The sequence below is a fragment of the Dicentrarchus labrax genome, unplaced genomic scaffold, assembly GCF_905237075.1.
Source record: "Dicentrarchus labrax unplaced genomic scaffold, dlabrax2021, whole genome shotgun sequence".
Lineage (NCBI taxonomy): Eukaryota > Metazoa > Chordata > Actinopteri > Moronidae > Dicentrarchus > Dicentrarchus labrax.
The window spans coordinates 19120107-19141764 of record NW_026136702.1 but is presented as its reverse complement, the minus strand read 5'-3'; the positions used below and the strand labels follow the sequence as shown (position 1 = coordinate 19141764).

The window sequence follows — 21658 nt, the reverse complement described above, 5'->3', positions numbered from 1 at the left end:
GCATTAGGAGCTTTTTACTTTTTGGTCATGGGTGTATAAATTGCCAGTGAATCCCAGTCAGGCATTTGATACAGAAGGTCCATACAATGCTTCATGTGGACTCGCACACAATAAAAGACTGCTATTATAGTGACACAAATTTGAGACATTATGGACACAGAGAAGTCAAACTTTCATGTGTATTGGCTAAGTGTTCTAGGTCTATTATTTATTGAGCGCTTTACATGTCAGTGTCTCTCTATTCTGGGCCCACTTCCACTTCCTGTCCCAGAGGAAGTAATAAAGCTGTTTTTGTAATGAGACCTAAAGCAAAGTCACTCAAGGCACAGTTCACCCACATCTGCTGGATAAAACCACAAATCAAATAACATCGCCTCTGCAATCTTAGTCTGTGTTAGAGCAGTTTTCTTCCGCTACAGCTGCTACAATGAAAATAGAGCAATTTCTGACCGTTGGGAAACGAACGCAGCCCTGATAAACCATTGGCTCAAGTTTTTATAGCTAAGGTGTTAGTATCTACACAAATACAGAGTAACAAGAGCATCTGGTCACCTGACTAATGTAAGTTTAATATTCACTGCCTTTCTGTTCAACAGACTCTTGAGAAAATCACTTTTTTGTCTCTTTGCTGTTTTTTGCTGGCAGGTAGCGTACAGTCATCTTGTCTGAGCTTGTTTACTGTAAAGGGCTATCCACAGTTTTGTATGGGGTGTTGAATGTGGTGAAACTCAACCAATATACACTGTGAGTGAGTCAGAGTTATAAAGTGGCATTGAATTGCAATGTTGGTTGTCATTTCTCAGTAGGTTTGGGACTTAAGAGACTCTTCACATTACATGGAGTCATACAATTCATTTTTAAAGGGACGCTCACAAGTTTTACAAAAGTTTGTTCACTTGACATGAAGAGACCTCCTCAGCCTGTTAAAATAGCTGTTTAATGTTACACCACAAATATATGACAGAAGGTCTGCACAACAAACTGAGGTTTAGCAATACTGTGGACTAAAAGTAAGGATATTGCAACCTCTGCTGCAACAATTTTAACCATCTGTTTCTTGAGTTCCCCTGCTCAATGGTCTTGAAGTACTAAATTGCTGGAATACCCATTTTATATAAAAAATATTGCTTAATACCGATCTAATAACTTACAGTTTAGATATTTCTGCAGTGTGTTGATGGAAGGTTAAAGCTAACACTATCAGTGATTTGGAGCGGCTCTCATACCCCTGCCTGGCCTGAAGCTCTGCAGTGAAAACAGCTGAGCTCGACAGTATTGCAGCCTGTCCCTCAGGGAGACGTACACAGGCAGGCAGCCTTAGCTGAACTTTGTCGACAAGAAAATACCGAAATGAATAAGTAACTTAACTGGGTAGCCTTCTGACTGCTTATTCTGTAGACAAAATCAATCTTAACAGAGACAATGTGCAGAAAGCAGAGCGGGCACTTAGTAACAGCCAGTCCTTAGTGAAAGTCTTGGCTTTGCATTTTAAAAACCTATAGAAGAGCTAAATGACAGGTTTTAAATATTTTGTCTATGAAGATCCTTAAAACACGTTGACAACGACAGTATGTTAGAAAAAAAGGTTGCATGCTGTCTAATGTAGCACTAAAACACTGCAGACAACACCATAAACTGAGATGGCTGATGATGTCATGCTCTGTTATAATAATGGAGGATTCAAGATTCAGAGGGATGAGGCAGTTGTATGACTTGCTATGTGTGTTTGTGTACATGTGGGTGTTGTGTTTGAGCGTTGTGCCACACTGCAGGAATATTGATTTTTCCTGGGGTGTGTCACAGGCGCAGTCAGACAGAAAGGCCATCAGTGCATGCTTGTGTGCGTGTGCATGTGTAGCACTGGGGCGGCAACAAACAATTATACTAAGCATAGATTTTATTGATTATTAATTTTGTCTGTTATGGGCAAAAAATATGAACAATAATAGCTGCAAATGCCCATCTGCCTAGCCCAAAGTGATGTATGGAAATAGCTCATTTTGATATTCTATTTCTGGAAATATGATTCAACAAATTTGAAAATCTATATCCTGCAAACGTTTTTTATTTTTACTTGATTGATGGAATTTTCATTTTAGGGGGTTGATTAGTTTAGATTTGCGTGTCTTTGTGTGTCTAGCAGTGATTTGTGGTAGTGTGTGAGTGCTTCTGTATCTGCTCCTGGAGGGCAGTGCAAATTGTCAATGCGAGCACAGTAAGACAGGGCTGCCTGCTGTCTTGCTGCCTCCATTACCGTCTCCTCTCATCACCTCACAGCTAAACAAGCAGGAAGTGAGACAAAACGGAGACACAACTACAATATATCGACAAAGAGGCAAACTGGACTAATTGTAGATGTTTGTGGTGCTGTTAAACTGTACTGCATACATTATACAGAGAGGTGTTTCTTTTGTCAGTGGCTTGGACAACATAATAAAAGCACTTGTTAGTATAATGCAAAACATTTCAGCAGTACCACAAACTGCAGCCTCCAAAATGACCATACAGTTGAATCAACACCTTTGAGTTTGAACAAAAACTGGGCAAGTGGGCAACTAATTATCGTGATTAAAAGTTATCTCATTAATTCAAAACATTCAACACATCTATGAGAAGGGGAGGAGGACAGACAAACCAGGTCAGTGGGTGAATAGAGCGATAATAGTGCTGGCAGAGCCGATGAGCTGTCACTAATGAACTGAATTTTCTGTGTTGCAGGTTTTGTGTTGTAACTCTACTGAAATAGTTATGATCAAAATGAGAGTCTTAAGTTAATCAAATGAATTTTTTCAGGACCGCTTTCACAACTATGATGGGTGTAGATTTGATGCTGTGTCATATAATCTTACTGTGGGTGCACTCTGCTCTAATATATATAGTATAGTGTGTACTTAAGCATTTCTTTTTCCCTTGCCTTTGCAGGACCCCCATGCAGAGGAGTTTGAAGACAAAGAGTGGACGTTTGTCATTGAAAATGTGAGTGCTAAATTATGTCTTTGTCCTTTTGTCTCTTCAATCTTTTTATCTTTGATACTGCATTGACACTCCCTCTCAGTACTTAGTGTGTTAGTGCAGATACCTTTTTTTTAATGTATTTTATTAAACTTTATATGGGGGCAAAGTGTGATTACAACTTTAAAGTTAAACAAGACAAAGAAATAAATTCTTTTTTCTCAGTGATTTTCTAGGTAAATCATCTTTGCGTTACATATGCAGGTTCTGCCACCATGTGGTCAGGCTATGCTATTACATGCTTTTCTTGATTAAACCACATGGGCTGGGTGTCACATCCTGAGGCTGTACAACTTGAGTTGTGTTGCAAGTACACAAAGTATACAGTTCCAACTTGCAAAACTTTTTCCCCCTATATTTTGTGGGGGCTTTTATTGCCTTTAAATGATAGTGACAGGAAAGAGTGAGGGGATGACACTCAGCAAAGGGCCACTGGTCAGAATCAAACCCGTGGCTGCTGCAGCAAGGACTTAGCCTTGGTACATAGGGTGCCAGCTCTATCTATTAGGCGAGCTATCATGGCACCCGCAAATAACTACCTACAAGGGTTAGTTTTTTAGTTTTTTTTTTTTTTTTTTTTTTTTTACTGGTTTATTAATTTTTTTGTTTGTTCTTGCCACATATTTAGAATATTTTCATCATGCAACAGTCACTTTTCTTACTGTGTTTTTGGTCTTTGTCATATTGGTCACGAGGGATGTATTGGCTGAGATCTAGGCATTTTTTAACTGATTGGTATCCGCTATGTTGAGCTTTATTGATCCTTTCTGATCTTTTGTTTTTCCGTCAGCTGTTTTTACTCACAAAGTCTTCATGCTCGGGGCAGCCATCGTCAGCTCTCTTGTCGTTTCTTTCCTCCACACTGCTCTGTGTTTGTGTGTGTAAGAGCAGAGAGTGGTAGAGATCAGACACAACCACTCTCAACACGCCAATGCAAGTGAAACAAAAGTCCTTCAAACAAGAGTAATTAATTAATGGAATCCACGCAAAAGTTGTAGAGACAACAGAAATAAACAGTTAATTCAGTAACTCAGGCAAAGGCTGCACCGAGAGAAACTCCCTCCAGACAAAAAGACCAAAGACCAAAAAGATTACACAAGGTTATTTATACTTTCATTATGTAAAAAACAAAAAAGTGATTTTAATTGTCAAGCATATACACTGGATTGCTTTTAATGACTTTAATGTAACGGCTAAGAAAGCTTTTGATCCCCTATGGTTCACACTACTGTTCAAGGTAACAGCAGCCGAGGGACACATTACAAGGCAAGGACAATTGTGTGCCATGCAGTTTTATGCCTCATTTCTACTGCATGGTATGGCTTGGCTTAACCGACTCACTTAGAACTGTTTTCCATGAGCAAAAGTTGTGAATAGTACCTGGCTATCACCTTAGTCAATGTTCCATGCGAGATGACCCAATATATGGGAAGAGTTAAAACACTGTAGACCATTGATTGTTCAGCGAGAATCATCACTTGAATCGCCACTTGAGCAAAACCTTTGTGTTTTCGTCGCGTTAAAGATGATGTCACAGCAGTATCATGCAGCGTTGCTTTGACATGACTACATTGAGTGTGTACGAATGAAACGGAGAAAAGAACCTGGTACCAAAAGCGAGTCGAGACAAGTCCACGCAAACTGGCTTTATATGAAAACTAGGACTCACAGTGAATACTCAAACACAGAGAAGGTGGAGAAGAGAGAATTGATTGAACAGTTGGGGAAAGTGGAGGAATGCATTGAAGGAAGATTGAGGTAGAAGAAGAAAAGAGAGGGAGAGAAAGGGGGAGACATTTACCAGTGATTTGCCAGGAAACTTGCTGTTCAAGAGTGACTGTTCCACACCGGGGCCAGTTCTGTGACACAGTGTGCTTCAGTTATACAGACGTGTTGGGACAAATGAGGGGTTTGGCCTTTATTATTTTAGCCTTTAGTAGAATAGTTAATCAAAAACATATGACGAATCCTTTCTTTTGCAATCAGTTTGTACTTGGAGGAAACGACACACGTCAGTATCCTTATACTAATTCTCATAGTGATAAAATTGACAATGATGAATTTCTTTTGCTCTGAGTCTGAGAGATTTGCTACACAGCTGTGCCCTTTGATCTGGTAGGGATTCACTTCAACAGGGTGGGTCCATGCTATCACAGGCACTTGTCCTGGTCCTGTGACACATATCACAAGAACGGCCTGTCCTCTCTTTCAGTGCAAGCTCTTGAGATGTTCAAGTATCTCTGTCTGGTGCTCACATTTGTTTGTGTTGGTCAAGGTTTTGAAGAAGCCTAATTTGAAAGATCGCTAATAACGTCTGCAGGGTGTTCCATTCAACTGTCGCATGCTATGATAGTTTCGTGTTTCAGAGAAATGCAAGTGTTGATGTGTTAAGAATAGTAAGAAGTAAAGAATGTCATTCACCATTTGGAAAAAAAAAAAAATTGGTTTCCATCTCTGACTTTACTTTGTGTTTATAAGGTTTATAACTGTCTTACAAGTTTTAATAACAGATTTACTGCATTTTAAGGAAACGTTAGCTGTTTGGTCAGAGAATAAAAAATAATAAAAAAAGAATCTTTAAACTTAAGCAGTGTTTAAAGGTCCAGTGTGTAACTTTTAGGAGGGTCTATGTGGGGGAGGGGGATCGCTAGTGATCAACAAGGATATACCTCTGAGGTTCCTCAACCCTCTTTTTTTTTAAGAGCTGGCTGAGTGCTTTACCACTGTCACTTTCTGTACACGTCAAGCTCAGACGAACGGCAGCAGAAACGGCTCCACCTTTCTTTCTTTGATAGAAAGCATAGAAGACAAGCAGGTCAGCTGGTGTTCTCTGGACAGAGCGTGGGAGAAAGTAAAAAGAGAGCAAGAAAGGGAGAGAAAAAGACAAGTTTGTGGGTTTGCCTGTGTCTCTGCATACCTGACTAATGACAGAAAGATCAAAGCTACATCAGTCCCCTGACAGCAGGAATGGAGGAGGAAGGGAAGGAGGGAGGGAGGGTGGGAAAGGGAGAGAGGAGAGTGAGAAGGCTACCTTATATACACACACACACACACACACACACATTGAAATTAAATGACTTAAATGTGTTCGTCCAAACCCTGTGGATCTTTTTTCTTTTGGTTATTCTTGTGTCAGGCTCAGGAGTGTATTGTGACGGTGGCTCTTTATCTCTGTATGATTTGATAAGAATGATTGCGTTGATAATGTTAAAATCTAGTGGTTTAGGCTCACTGATTGCAGTCAGTTTCTCTGTGTATGTTAAATGACTAAAACCATAGTAAGAATGAGACAGATTTACTAATGGAAGATGGCAGCTTTTTTCTTCAGTGTCCCTAAATGCTACAATACATTTTCAGATAGATCCCCAGATATCTGACAGTTTAGGGCACAACCAGAACTGACAAACTAAAGTGGTTAGTTCCAGTTTACAGCGAGGGCAGGTAAGGTCAGAATTAGGGAATATCTTTCCTAGTTTAGTCCTGGAACAATGAATGCGGTGAACTACTGAATAACACAATGCCTTGCATTCAAAAAGGAGGAGTGGATCATATTTAGAATATACTTCCATGTCTCCTCATCAAATTCTCCCTCCAGGTCATTTTCTCATAGTACCTTGAAGGGAGTTAGTGGCATCAGAAGGTTATTAATGATTCTGTTTATAATTGAGATTACACCCCTAGGAATCTTATTAAGGCTCAGGATACCCTCTAAAAGGGTTCCTGTGGGCATATTGGGGAAACCCAGTGTGTTTCGTGTACAGAATCCCTAACTTGCAGATAGCAGAAAAATTGAGATGCAACTTAAACTTTTCTTTAAGCTGAGCAAATGAGGCAAATGTGCCATCAATATATAGGTGTGATGAGGATGATATCCCTGATGTATGCCAAACCCTAAAGGCTCCATTGTTTAAAGATGGGGGGGAAAGGGTTTCTCACAATATGAAACAAAGCTTTAAAGTTCAAGGGAATCAAGGGAAATTGATTCCAGGGTGATTGTTTTACCACTAGGTAATCACATTTTCTTAAAGGAAATGGAAAAGAGAAACATAGCAAAGAGGTTAAGATGATTCTGACTCTAGTTGGGCTCAGAGAAGAATTGTGTGCCCTTGATTTGGTGGTATCCAGTGTAGAAGGCCTCTGAAATTCACTGCCTAGCAATATGCTAGACAAATTGGTAGCGCAAGACCCTCCAGTTCTTTGCAGTTTTGTAAGTGCATATTTCTTTACCTTCCCAAATAAAAGACAGAACAGTTTGTTCAATTAGAGTGAAAACTGCTGTGGGTATTAAAGCATTGGGGGAAAAATACAATAACTTCAGGAGCACATGAATATTTACAACAATGACTTGACCAATGGGTGAAAGAGGAAGATATTTCCAATACATAAATGATTACTTGAGGCTATCAACTAGAGCAGCAATATATGTATTGAATAATTATAAGTACTTTCATGCTACGTTTACTCCAAGACATATAAAGTGGTCACGGACCTCTCTGAACTGGACGTTTGAAAATTAGCTATTCAAGGCAGCATTGTTTCCAGTGAACAGTAAAACATTTTTACATGGAAGAGAGAAGATCAAATGAACTATTTAAATATTTACAAGCTCAAACAAAACTATTTACATATAGGAACACCCTAATCCAGAGATCCGGAAAGAAAGAGTCAGAGAAGGTCAAACTAACTATTTACTTATTTACAAGATATAGCAACACCCTAATCCAGGGATCCAGAGAGAAGGAGTGAGAGAGAAGGTCAGATGTGCCCCAAACGCCAGTGACGCCACACCTACTGACTACCTGCACATGACACAAGGGGAGAGGGAGAGATCCCAGTGCTGTTGGCAGGAGATGACTCTGAACAGCATGCTATGGGAATGAATTACAATATAATTTATTTCTCGCCTTTGGTCTTAATTAATGCCTAAATTTGTCATTAGTCGCCTTTTAGAAGTAAAGTTGCTAAATCTATATGTTATATTTCATGACACATTAATGCAATTATTGGATGAATTTCTCTATTGTCCCAGACAATGTACCTCTGTGTCCCAGGTGCTTATTGTCCAACAATGGGACATTCTTAATGTTGAGCCCTGTTAGTCTCCTTAACACATTTTTCCTTAACACATCATTACACTTCAAGACAACATGTACATTAACAAAATCCACGTAGACTAATTAATCAGCCCTGATGTTGCTGCACTGTCATTTTGTCAGGTTTTTTAGTGCAGCATTGCATGTTGCTTTTAGGAAAGTACACATACATTGGCAGCTTTTACATAAAAGCCACAAAGTTGCAAAGTTCTCTGCTGTGATTTACACCAGTTCAGTCACTGAGTACTGTCACTGTTACTTCTAATATAAGACACTGAGTGACACAGAGAAATCCATATGAGGTTAAGCTTGCTAAAGAACTGTATCCTGATCAAGTAATCATTCTCAACTTTAAATAGAGTATTTTTTCAGGTGTGATATATGAAATATATAAAAGTTATGTTTCAGGTTATGTTTTTTCATACCTGAAAGTCCAGTGTGCCCTTTTGATTGAAAAGACTCTATTACTTATTGTGCTGCTGGTTCCTGGTTTCTCACCATTAACAGAGCAGATGAGCAGAAACTAGGGAATAACATTGACCACAAGAGGGCAGTCTACCCTAAGATCTGTGAAAACGTTTTTCAAACGCTATTAAATCTATTGGATAACCCCTTATGTCACCTGTGTTTGTCTGTGTATGTGTGCCAGTAAAAAGGTATATTTGTGCGGCTGCATGTGTCTGCATGAATGTGAAGAAGTATGTGTGAAGAAAGGTAACGTTATCCAAACATATTAAATGTTTGAATATGTCTGATCATGTTTCCTTCTCACTTTGCATGTGTGTGCATGATTGTATAGACAGCTCAGATCCCCCTGCTCACACACCACCCCCACCTTTCATGTATCTAAGCTAATATAAAGTCAGTGATGAATGAATGTGGTAGTGAGTGCTCCTCTGACGAGGAGGAAGAAGAGAGGTGAGTTCTCCTGACCCCTCATCAGACGGCGAAGGAGAAAGGGGAAGAATACGCCATTGTGCCCGAGCGCCGGAGATGATGAAATTCAAGATCCCCGCGCTGTGGCTTCATCTTAATCTGGGGGCCCAACCTCGCACTAGGCTAATCCCTCCCCGTCGAATTACTGGCCCTGGTTAGATTGTATTTTGTCATTGAAAATGGCAGTGTCAAACACTACCTTTTTCTCTCCTCTATTTGTTCGTCTGCCAAGGCGAATCGCATAATCAAAAGATGGAGAGAGAGAGAGAGAGGGGGGGGAGAGAGAGAGAGAGAGAGAGAAAGCGATTGAGAGAGGGAGAGGGAGAGGTGGCAGGCTGAAAATGGCTACACAGTAGTATCTCTAAATTGCATGCTACCCTTGCCTTTCACCCTTTTTCAAATAGGCGCGTATTATCAAAAAGGTGGGCAAATTGAGAGTCAAAAGATTGGACGGTTATATTTGAAGGCATTGTGCTGACAGGCTCTTTTGTGTGTATGTGTATGTGCATGGGGGGGGCGGGGGGTGGGGGGTTCATGTGTGTATGTATGTCTGTGTGTATTCTCTCTGCGTTTGCATATCAACCAAAGCTGGAGATGACCAGCTTCCCTCATCTTCAAAGCTTTGTTGGAGGATTTAAATACACACACACACACACACACACACACACACACACACACACACACACACACACACACACACACACACACACACAGGGGACTGTTATATTTAAAGTGAGAAGCTATCATGTCTGAATACACTGAATATACAGTGATACATACTCCAAGGCCTACTACTCCTCCCCCATCTCTCTACCTCCAAGTCACACTTCACCTTTTTCCCTCACATTACATCAATGTCACTCAGAAAAGAAGGAATTTCCAAATCTATGGCTGCTCTGCCAAATCACCGCTTACACTGTTTGACAGCCTGTCTGCTACATGTTTCCACATTTTGAATATAGGTTTTGAAATTGCCACTTTAAGGACTCGCGGCCTTTAACTGACTCTTTTAATACTTTAAACCTACACAATCATCGCATTAAGGGTTGCTGTATGAAGGTAAAAAGATTTGTCACACACCCGTACAAAAATGTTACTGAATGCTAGCTTTTCTATAACGTTTGCTTACTTTTGTGTGTGTGTGTGTGTGTGTGTGTGTGTGTGTGTGTGTGTGTGTGTGTGTGTGTGTGTGTGTGTGTGTGTGTGTGTGTGTGTGTGTGTGTGTGTGTGTGTGTGTGTGTGTAAAATGTTTAGCTCATTACACGCATGTATAAACCAATGTTTGACATATTTGACTGTATATTGATTTAGAATTTTTTAGCATGGCATATGATAATGTTTCACCCCTTCGGCCATGTTGTTACTGCTTTCTTTTCCTTTCTCTATTCATTTTCCTCCAAGTCTCTTTCTCTCTTTCAGTCCTCTCTGATGGTGATGTCCTGTCTATTGTGGACCACATCCAACTCCATTAAGGCCATTTCCACACCACATACCTCCCACTTACACGCACTCATACAGTCACACATGGTCACATACTGACACACACTCATCTCACTGCAGACACTGCGGAAAACCGCAACCAACCACACCCACACACACACACACACACACGGCGACCTACCTCCATCACCTTTACACACACTCCCTTACACACCCCCCCTTTCTGTATTGTACTCATAGCCATGGTGTGTATACCACCCCCCTCCCCTCTCTCTGTCTGGAACACATTACGTAGGCCAGTGGCTTGTGAGCGCTGACTGGGCCTCGGGGAAGAAAAACACAATTATTTCAGCCCTCGGCTATTCACGCAAAGGTGACAAAAGCTGGTATGAAGTATGAAATCCCAAAAGTTTCTCCCGTGCCGAGGCCGACAAATTGGGATTAATTTGCGCTCGTGTGCACGCGTGTGTCTCCAAAGTTTTCACCTTTGCTCGTTTCCCATTTCTTAAATAGTTTGGGAACTCAAAAGGCCTAATTTATTGTGTCAGAAAGAAGAGCGTGTGTGTTTGCCCGTGTTGTTCATGTGTGCTCACAGTGCTAATTTTACATAATGTATGCTTTTTAAAAGCTGGAAGGATGTAAATTAGTGTGTTTGTGTGTGTGTGTGTGTGTCACTGTAGGAAGGCGGGGAAAGGGGGGGTTCTTCGTATGGGATCACACATTCACACACACTTCCCAAATTAATTTAATCCAATTAATCGCCCTGAAGAGAGGCAACAGATGCTGGCGATTACCCCCCATGCATGGGCTCCCTCCCTGCGCAGGCACAAACACACAGAAACAACACACTAGAGGTGCACACACACATAACTAATACAACTCTAAATGCTGCAAAATTGTATTATTTTTGTTCACTGAAGCACATATAGTATTGTAGGCTGAATAAGAAAATGAAGACATACTCTGCCACAATATAGAGCAAATTACTTCTGACATTTAATCTTGCAAAAAAATGTGACAATGTAAAAGTCGTGTGTATCTTTATCTTGGGTCTTTGCTGAGAAACTGCACCTGTGTCTGGAGAACTGTGTGTCCAGTCAGTTATGTGTTAGGGTGCTGTGTGTGTGTGTGTGTGTGTGTGTGTGTGTGTGTGTGTGTTAGTCGGTTGTAGGTGGCTGTGGAGGCCGGGTGGTCCCTCCTGTCGCCCTAATAGGCTTACTGTTCCCTAATCCACACCACACACCCCATCACATGGCTGGTCTGCTGACTAACTGCTACCACCACCATGAGGTGTGTGTGTGTGTGTGTGTGTGTGTGTGTGTGTCTAACTATGTCTCTGTGCAGGTGTTGTATTTGTGTGACCGTATCTGTGTCTGAATGTGTGTGGGTTGGTGGCCATTTGGGAGACTGTGCATGTGTGTATTTGTATTAATTATTTGGTTTGTGTTTGTGTAATTAACACAATAGATTAGTTGATGATCAAGCTTCTAAAATGTGAGAATCTGCTGAATTAAAAAAACTGAAGCATGTACCTGAGCTCTGGGAACTTGTGTGGGGGCATTGGAATTATTTTTATAGATTTAAAGAGAAAAAGATAATCTAATACATCTGTAATGAAAAGCATCCTTTTCACAGCCAGACCTTAACACATCTATTGATAAATGTACACTCATACACACAGGCACACCCTCCTCTGTACAGCCTTTGGCACACTATTGCTTGGCACACACTATATCTTCTATCTTTGTGTGTGTGTTTTTGCTTACATGCATGTGTTTGTTAATTAAACTGATTAAACTGTTGCCCCTGATGATGTGGGGCTTTGCTTCTGTGCTTGCGTCATCTCTTTCATACGGTCTGTTTTTTCTCTTTCTCTCTGTTTGTGTGACTTTGTATTTAGTCTCTCTATGCATTGTTTTGTCTGCTTAACTGTTTTATCTTTTGCCCTGTTTATTCTTTAGTCTCTCGTCCTTGTGTACTTGCATGCCCCCCGCATGCTGTGTGTGTGTGAGAGACATATGTTTGCAGTGTGTGTGTGTGTGCCATGCGCATACAGTCTGTGTGTATGTCTTTACGTTTGCATGTGTGACTTTGTATTTGTGTGTTGTGTGAGCGAGTGTGTCTTGTCCCACTGGTCCAGGTTGTGACCTCGGCTTTCATCTCCTTAGTCTGAGGCTCCTGCAGCCCACTGTGCTCCGCTCTCAGCCAACAACGCAGCAGATGTCACCAGACACTGCTGCAAACACACACAAACATACACACCACAATATGCACACTATCTTATACACACAGTGTCTCTCTCATATATACACACAGGCTCACAGCATGTGTAAGCATACTGTATATAATCTCACAGACACACTCGCATCCTGTCACACACATATGCAGACACATATAGATACATTTCTACCCCATACACACACATCCGGAGTCTAAACTAGCCAAAACAGGTTTTTGTTTTGCCTCATACAGTGTGATGTTTTTCCCCTAAATAAACATTACCACACAAGTGTCACCTGGGAAACATCCGTATTCCCACCTGTGGACTTCACATGATAGACCTCACAGCCTAAGTTAGTGTGTGTGTATTTTGACTCGGGATGTTGATGTTACAAACTGCGGATCATACCATGTGTTCAGTATTTTTGGCAAAACTTAAATGGATAATGATGCATCTCACCACTGCAAAATATATACTACAAAAGGGGGGTGATACTGTAAAAGGTCTAAACGAGGAGGTAAGATACTGTGTTTAGTCAAAATGGGAAATGCAATCCTGTTTAGGTGGCAAGACTTCTAGGGAGTGAGACTGTCAACTGCTAACTAAATATAATATAGTGTTATCAGACCGCTGTTGAATGCTGCACTGCAAGCTAATACTGATATGCCAGCAAGTATAACAAACAAATTGAAATATGAAACCAATTATGTTTTGATTAAGTTTGTGTCCCTGTTGGTGTCCCCTTTTTTTTCGTCTATTTGTGGTGGTTGTCACTGCTCATGTTAACAGTTCTTTTATTGATACCAGATGGAAAGAAACAAAACACCATCAGTGTGCCGTAGCGTTTTTCTAAGCCAAGACTCACCTGATACTGTGTGCTTAAAACAGAAAATCTTGTACATCCCGGTATGCTAGAGGTTTATAACACGTAACTCATAATCTCACTGTCTGTGGTTCAATTCCAGCTGGCAACCTTTATTACATGCAGCCCCCCTCTCTTTCCTGAAGTACATTGGCACCACTGCTTCTATCATCAAAATAGACCAAAAAAAGACTTTTATATCAATGACAATATTAGGGATCAGAATATTAACTCAAAGGAAGCTCATTACTGTTGCAGTATGGTAATGGCTGTCGTCCCAGGCCAAGCCCGTGCTGGCCCTGCAGGGGCTGCCAGCTCACTGTGTACAGGCTTGTGCCAGTCTAGAAAACAGGCTGTACCGCCTCCTCCTGTTACTGCCTCCTGCCCCCAGGCTGACCCAGAAGACACACACTGACTCACACAACTAAGCACTCATAAGCACACACACATTTACCAACAGACATGCACGCTGGCAAGGTTCAGCAGAGGTGTCTACTGTATCAGGTTTTTTTGGGGGGTTTGTGTAAAATAAGCCTTGAACCAGCAACAGTGAACAGGGGAGGAGAGGCTGGGAGATGAGAGGAGGTGAGGAAGGAGGTAGACTAGATGCTGTTTGTTCAAGGCGTGTTACTTGTTGACTTGTATTTGTAGGCGCCATGCCACTGAGTCTTCTTTAAATTGTACTGTGTGTGCAAAACCTGATGTGCAACTACACATCCACTGCTCACATGCAGCCCTGCAAGCTGCATAAAAAGAATAAAAACAAGGTCATGAGCTTAAATTATTTGTGGAATTAGTTTTTAACATTGACAAATGTTTACATATGGTCTTCAGTTGTCTTGGATAATTTATTGATGAATTTATGTCCTATTATGTCTCCCTTTTCCACTGTATGTATCTCTTAGTCTTCCATTTTAAAAATAATTTCTACACAGCTACAGCTTCTACAGTCCTGATATCTCATCTGAGGCTCCTAGTCGTACGTATTGGCTGCCACTCCCTATGTTATCAGTCATCTCTGAGGTCGTCCTCTATCACCTCATGGCTTGGCATGGCATGCTCATCTCGCCTTGTTTTTGGTGTCATGTCTCACATGGCGATGATGGGTGGTCAGACAGATCTGGTGCGATGAGAGGCGCGATTGGACGACGACAGCTGAACAGTTATTATCTCCATCTCTCGGTTATTTATTTTTCTTCTATGTGACTTAAGATGGCTGCTCGTGATGGAGACAGGCCTGTGTGGCCCTCAAAACACTGCCCTCTGCAAATCCCCCTGTTTATCCACAAGCTTGACCCGCTGGGCCTGTGTGGGCGGGTCGTTCACTCGTAGATCTGTGTGATGCATGTGTGGGTGGTGGGGGTGGTGGTATATGTGTGTGTGCACGCACAGAGAGGTTCGTCATGAACTTCGGTTAAACTTGTGTGTAGGGTGACTAGTTTGACATTATCTACTCAAGATCCGCTCACAGTGAGAACACATGAGTGTGTGTTTGTGTATGAGCATTTTAGGGAGTGAACGCAGACACACACACAGTTACTGGCAAACTGTGGCGACTGTTCTGCTAAGTGGCAATGAATAGGGTCTTGTGATGTGCTCTGATGCCATTGCTAAGCCAGCCACTGACAGTTAGACTGATCCCCAAACATGTCTCTGTCTCTGTTTGGGATATAAATCTGTACGTGGAGTACCGCACCCAGAGAGGATGAGGTCAGGAATTCGAGGTGACTTGCAGTAAAGGTGTACACCCATGGGTGTAGAAAAGATGTGGCGAAGGACACATTTCCATTGTCAGAAGTGCTCATATTGGGTGGGTGCAACTCGACACAATTTGCTTATAAGTAATCTTTAAGCAAAGGTGATACAAATAAAATATTATTACAGATAAACAGAAAATCAAACATATTTGTATTTTGCTCCTCTTATGTTATCAGTTGATAGGAGTAGAATGCCTGAGTAGGCCGTATGGTGACCCCTGCACCCCCTTAATGCATATTGGTTAATCTGAAGATGAAATTTGATTCACCTGTCACTCTGGGGGGGGTGATATCTAAATGGCTCATCCACAATATACACATTTAGATATGAGAGGGAGCCGTTTGTGTTTTTGTTAGTGCGCTTACATATCCATACATATAGATGCACACAAACAAGAATTTGGGAGCCTCATTGTTCTTTCGCGGAAAAAGAATTTCAAAGAACAAGCACTCACCCATGCACGCACATGCACACATTAAGGCACACCAGCTCCTTATCCAATCCCTCCACTAATTCCCCCTCGGTAGAAGGTGTTCATTGTTTCTCTTTCATTCTAATCTCTCCCTCTCCTCTTTTTAAAATCCATATTAGATTCTCTTTGAGTTGGCCACAATCAGAGGCACTGAAGCAGAGCATCACCCTGCTAATGCTCTTTGTCTCCCCAGATTTGTCACTTAGCATGGAGAGTACACCTTTGTCATGGAGCAGGGTGGGAGAGAGGCAGACTCTCACTTGGGGCAATTGTTTCTTGTCACAGGCCATCTTAACCCCCCCACCCTTACGCAAATCAGCTTTGCTCTGGATTAGGGCCCTATCATAGCTCTGTCAGATCTCAGCAGCCTGCCTAAAACAAACAGATCCTCAAAGTGAGAATAGAGTGGATGTGGAACTTCTGATTCCCCCCAAAAATCCCTGTGTAGTCTTTACCTGGAAATCATGCTTTGATATCTCTGAAATATGTAGAAACTCCAGTCTGAGTTCTCTGTTATCTGGCAGTGATGCTAAAACAATATGGGAGGAGTATCACCATAGGGTCATCACAATAACAATAGTTTATCCTACTTTGAAATTAAAACAGATGCTTAAATAAGAATTTAGTTAGAGTTATGAGTTTGAACCTGCCAGAGATTATTTCTTTGCTTTCACAGTGAAAAACTACAGGTTAAGTTTACTGCTAAAGGTGTGTGTCTTTTGTGTGTCAGGGTGTACTATAAAATTAGTTGAAAGCTCACAAGAACTTGGGTGGTCGTTCGTTCTGTAATACATACACAGGCTTTCTCACACACACAGACACAATCATTCCAACATCTTTCATGAACTCAAATATGTCCAACTTTATACATGTACACATGTGGACACAGATGTTGTTGGACATGCACACATACCTGCCAGTGCCCGTCAATGTGGTGAATCCGCCGTCCTGCTATCTGAACTGCTGCTTCAGGGGGAGTAATCTATCCCAGATACAGTAGCTGGGGCTATTGGCTCAGTGGCTGTGTGTGTGTGGTGATGTTATTGACCATTTTAGGCCTCTGTGATGGCCAGAGATGGTGAAATGGTGGGAAAAGTGATGAGCAGGCACTTCATAGACCAGGGATGAACTCCTGCTATAATCCTGTCGACCTCTCTCTCTCTCTCTCTCTCTCTCTCTCTCTCTCTCTCTCTCTCTCTCTCTCTCTCTCTCTCTCCCCCCCTCCCCCTCTTAACTCTGTCTTTCTTTCTCCATTCCCGCTCTCTCTCATTTTTGCCATCTTTTCCCATCTCCCTACTTTTCTTTCTGTCAGTCTCATCTCTATCCACCTCTCTGTCTTTCATTTTCATCTTCTCTACCCTTCTCTCTTCCCATTTCTTGACCACCCCCCCCTTCTTTCCAACCCCCCCACCCCGTGTCCCTTTCTCTCTCTCTCTAGCAGAAGTGCAGAGCCAGGGCTTTTGCCTGCTGGTAATTTATTTTCCCATTAGCCCCCTGTCTGAAGTGCATGCTCTGGGTCTGAGTGTGTGTGGGGGGCACTGAGGGCCACCCAAAAGAAAGACCCGGAGAGTCGAAGAGAGGAGGGTACCCTGGACACACTGATAAGACGAAGAGGGAGGCAGGGAGGGAGAGACAGAAATGAAGGGAGAAAGGGCGGATATGAGATACTGGCTTGGTGTCCATCTAAGCATTTTTGCTGGCTATGAATAATGATGTAGACTAATTAGAAAAGCTAAATGTAAATGGAAGATTTCAGTGGAATAATTACTGTCGTTGAAATGATTAGCTGATTAATTGATTGTTATAATCAATTAATTGTTTGTCATTTGTCAAACAAAGTTAAACATTTGCTGTTTCCAGCTTCTCAGTACTTCTCAATATTGAGGTTTGCCGCTTTTCTCATTTTATGTAACTGTATCTATGGGTTCGGTTGGTCGAATAAAACCAGATAACACTTTTGGCCCTTTAAAATTGTGATGGGCATCTTTTACTATTTTCTGACATTTTATTTACTAAATGATTAATAGAAATTTAAAAAACAGCAAATGAATGGATAATAAAATTGTTAGTTGCAGTCCCAGTGTTTATACAGTTTGCTTTTCTCATCATAGTTCTCATCCTTATGAGGCTTTATGTCCATGCTACACAATTGCTTGTAAGGGTCTCTGGTTAATGTATTCATTTAAATATCTGTCCACTTAAATTTGTCTTCCTTTTCCCGCACTCCCTGTTCCTATCTTAACATGGGATTTAATGTAAACATCCAGTGTAGTATCTGTAATGCAGTCAGTAGTGTGTTAGGTGCATGTCTACAACATGTCAGAAATATATGTTCAAACAGAGCACATAATAATGACATAAACAAACAGACACTCAAGTCAAGTGTGACCTCCTTGGGAAGTTCATGGTGTGTGAAAGTAGCCGGATGATTATTTTTATTTTATTTTTTTTGGTGGTTAGAGCCACTATCCATCAGTCTGCTAAATTGTTCCTAGGCTGTTTGGTTTAAAATGATAGCTTTTCTATCTGAAGGTTTCATTAATGTTGTTGAACCTCTGGCTTGGTGTTGGAAGCTAGCAAGAGATTAGTCCCCAATAAAACAGTCTCTTTTCCCAGTTCGGATTAGACCTTTTAAGGGCTGGTTGGTTTGTGACTCTCCTCCTTTCATCTGCTGCCATCAGAGGCAACCCTGCATTAAAGGCATTCCTCTTTCTCTCTGTGTCTTTCCCTTGCGCTCTCTCTAACACCCCCCTTTTCTCTCTTGCACCCAAACACTCACTTGGTTATGTTTCCTCCGTTCACTAATTATCAATATGTGTGATAACTGGAGTCTCCTGCCTGGTAAACAGAATATTGGCTTTATAAACAAGAGATATCATCTGTTAAGAAATCAGTTGAAATGAATTATATTAACAAGTTTGAAAATGTGGTGCCATCAAGTATAATAGCAGGAACTGCCATTACTCACTTGATGCCTTTTTCAGGTGTTTATGAGTTAGCGAATAACTATCCTCTCACTATTGCAATGTGGCCATGTTGCATTGTTTTATTAATGTAATGCAAACATGTTTCATCATATCCAGCAAATAAATTCTGGAGATATATTGATTTTAGTTAAAAATGTCAGAATTTTATAAATTGCTTTTCAATAAAAGTATACCACTCCTTTAATCAAAGAAAAACATGTCAAAATGCTTGTATTTGGCCTTCTCCACAGTTAGGTCAGAGGTTAGGCTCAGCTTCAAAATGGCTACCCCTGAGCTAGTATACTGTTAGCTGGTATTATTTTTCTTTCTCAAGGACACCTAAGCATGACAAATCCCTTCTTTACATCTTCTTCATTAAGTCTTCATTAGATTTAGAGTCTTCACCCAGTTGTGAGTTGTTGGTGCACAGTGATTGTCTGGAGTCTGCTTCTCTTGTCTCATCTCAAGTGTCGTCCTGTACTGAACGTTCCTGTACCTGGCAGTCGTCGCACGGCAGTTTGTCCCATATCCAGTTTCTTAGTGTTGTACAAAAAGGACTCTATGTCTGGAGCTCAGTGTCATTCTAAACCATATTCAGCAAAAACTACGGCACACACTGTGCTGTAATCTGCCGTCCTTTCCTTTAAAACAAGCCTAATCCTGCTCTTGTTGTGACTAATCGCTCTTTTCTCGCTCTTTTCACTCACTTCCCTCCCTCAGTTTCCCTCGACTGTTTGTCATCCTTGTCATTTTTTTGTTGTTCACGCCCCCGGGGACGAGGTGGTCAGTGAAAGATGTTTCCATTTTGGGGGGTTTAAGTTAAATCTGATCCACAATGTGGTTATAGTGAAGGGAAATCCTGTGCTCCTTTTTTCTACTTGTGTACCACTGTGTGTGTGTGTGTGTGTGTGTGTGCGTGCGTGCGTGCGTGTGTGTGTGTGTGTGTGTGTGTGTGTGTGTATGTGTCCATGTGACAAATACACATAAAAAGCCATTTGCACAGTTCATTCCATTATTAAGGCCATTGTTATTCTAATTCACAGAACTGCAGTGATAGTATTGCATGCCTTTTATGTCCATTGTTGCCTTTAAAAATACACTCACATATACACTGCTTGAGGGGGAAAATAAAACCTCACATATAATAGTACCAGATGAATAAATTGGTCTTAATCTGAGTGTGTGTATGTGTGTCTGTGTGTATGGCTATAACGGCTATAGTGCGGTATTCATAGGTGGTATGTAAAAAGGCCTTCCTTATCACTTATCAGGGGAGGCCAAATTGACACAGAGGAATCACTCCATTGTGTGCGGATTCAAAGAGAGATGTGAGCACATTGGATGTCTCCATTTCCAATAACTGTGACCTTGAGGCAAGAGGAATGGCACTGTGCCCCCCCACCTTCAATCTGCTGACTGCTGAATTCAACCAGAGCCAGCTGATTTTTGGTGTTGGGGCGGAGGGCTAATCGGTGCTACCTCAGGGTTATTCTATAGGGTAAATTGAGTTTGGCTTTTATTTTTTTCTGAATTGTGCGAATGCAAATTACTACAAAGGCCTGTGTACAGATTTGTGTGGAGTGGAATATTTGTAGCCTCTATGTCCACATTATCCTCTTTGAGGTTGAGGTTTTCTTTCACATAGCTTTACAGTTAACACATTTCACAGCGAGAGAGGAAGAAGACATAGATGGTCTTGAGAGTTTCTGAGAGTTTACTTTCCCTCTCGTTTGTGATCCATCCGTCGTCCTGCTGATTACCAAAAACAGCCCCAGTTTCAAGTATGTGATTTTTCAGATGTGCAGTCTTATTGTAGTGTAGCCACAGTGTAACTGACCTCAGGTTGTCCCTTTCCTCCAGTTTAGTATTGTTTTGTTTTGTGGCAGCAGGCTTAAGTCAGATAATCATCTGCTTATCATCATCGTTGTGATACCAGAGCCGTGTTTTTATCTTCTGTCTTCCTCAACAACATACCAAACGTCACCACACTCACCTCAGTTAATGACAAATTGGTTCTACCGTACATATTGCCAACAACAAAGGTAGGAGCACAACAGAACAAGAGAGTCGTCACAAACAGTCAAAATTAAAATTAATATATTGAAATTTAAAATTTTGGAAGTCTAAGAAAAGAGGAAGTTGATATACAAATTGTTAGTAAAAGTGGTAGTATGTGGATCAATATGGAACATCGATGTTTGTTAAAATTAGAAACCAATTGACTGGTGACCTGTGTTAAAAAGCCATTAGCTGATTGGTGTGCGTGTGTGTTGGGCACTTATTCTTTTTGTTCATCATGTGCTAGCACTGCTCAACTGTCAGTGCGTGTGTATCTGTCTATATGTGTGTGCGTGTGCGTGTGTGTGTGTGTGTGTGTGTGTGTGTGTGTGTTTCAGACTAGGTCTATACAAAGAAGCCAGGTTCTTTTAGCACTCAGCCTAATTAATCCATCTCTCAGTGACAAAAGGATCCCTACGCCTCCTTCCTCCGGCCCGTCCCATTGGCATTTTGGGGCAGAGGGATTCAGCAGGACCCCTGGGCACCCCTTCCTGCCCTGACCCCTGCCCCCCCACCAGAGGAGCATCTGTGGATCGATCCGGGGCCAGCTGGCACCAGGGGAGAGGGGCAGGACTGGTACTCTAACACAAACAAAACCTTCTTGAATGAAAGTAATTTATTGTCAGTTATGAAATGAATTAGGCAGTGCAGAGTAACTGTAGACATGATTCAGGTTCGATTGCTCTTATTTGTTTGTGTTTTTTTGTGTCTTGTCACGTGTGGCCTGGTTTGTGTGATGTAGCACAAAGCTGTAAGTAAGAGCTAACTGTTGTTCTGAAATGATACTCTGCAGTGTGTGTTGTACAGATATGCAGCTAGGGGGCAGCATACAGCCATCAC

General features: G+C 41.5%; 1 protein-coding gene across 6 annotated transcripts in view; it reads left to right on the top strand.

The window, feature by feature from the left end:
• The window catches only part of ehbp1 (EH domain binding protein 1), a 146021-nt gene that overhangs the window by 19862 nt on the left and 104501 nt on the right, over positions 1-21658 (top strand). For all 6 annotated transcript variants that reach the window (XM_051420285.1, XM_051420284.1, XM_051420289.1 and 3 more), the window contains exon 5: positions 2923-2976. In XM_051420285.1, the coding sequence (XP_051276245.1) occupies positions 2923-2976 (54 nt within the window). The remainder of the gene's footprint in view (positions 1-2922; positions 2977-21658) is intronic.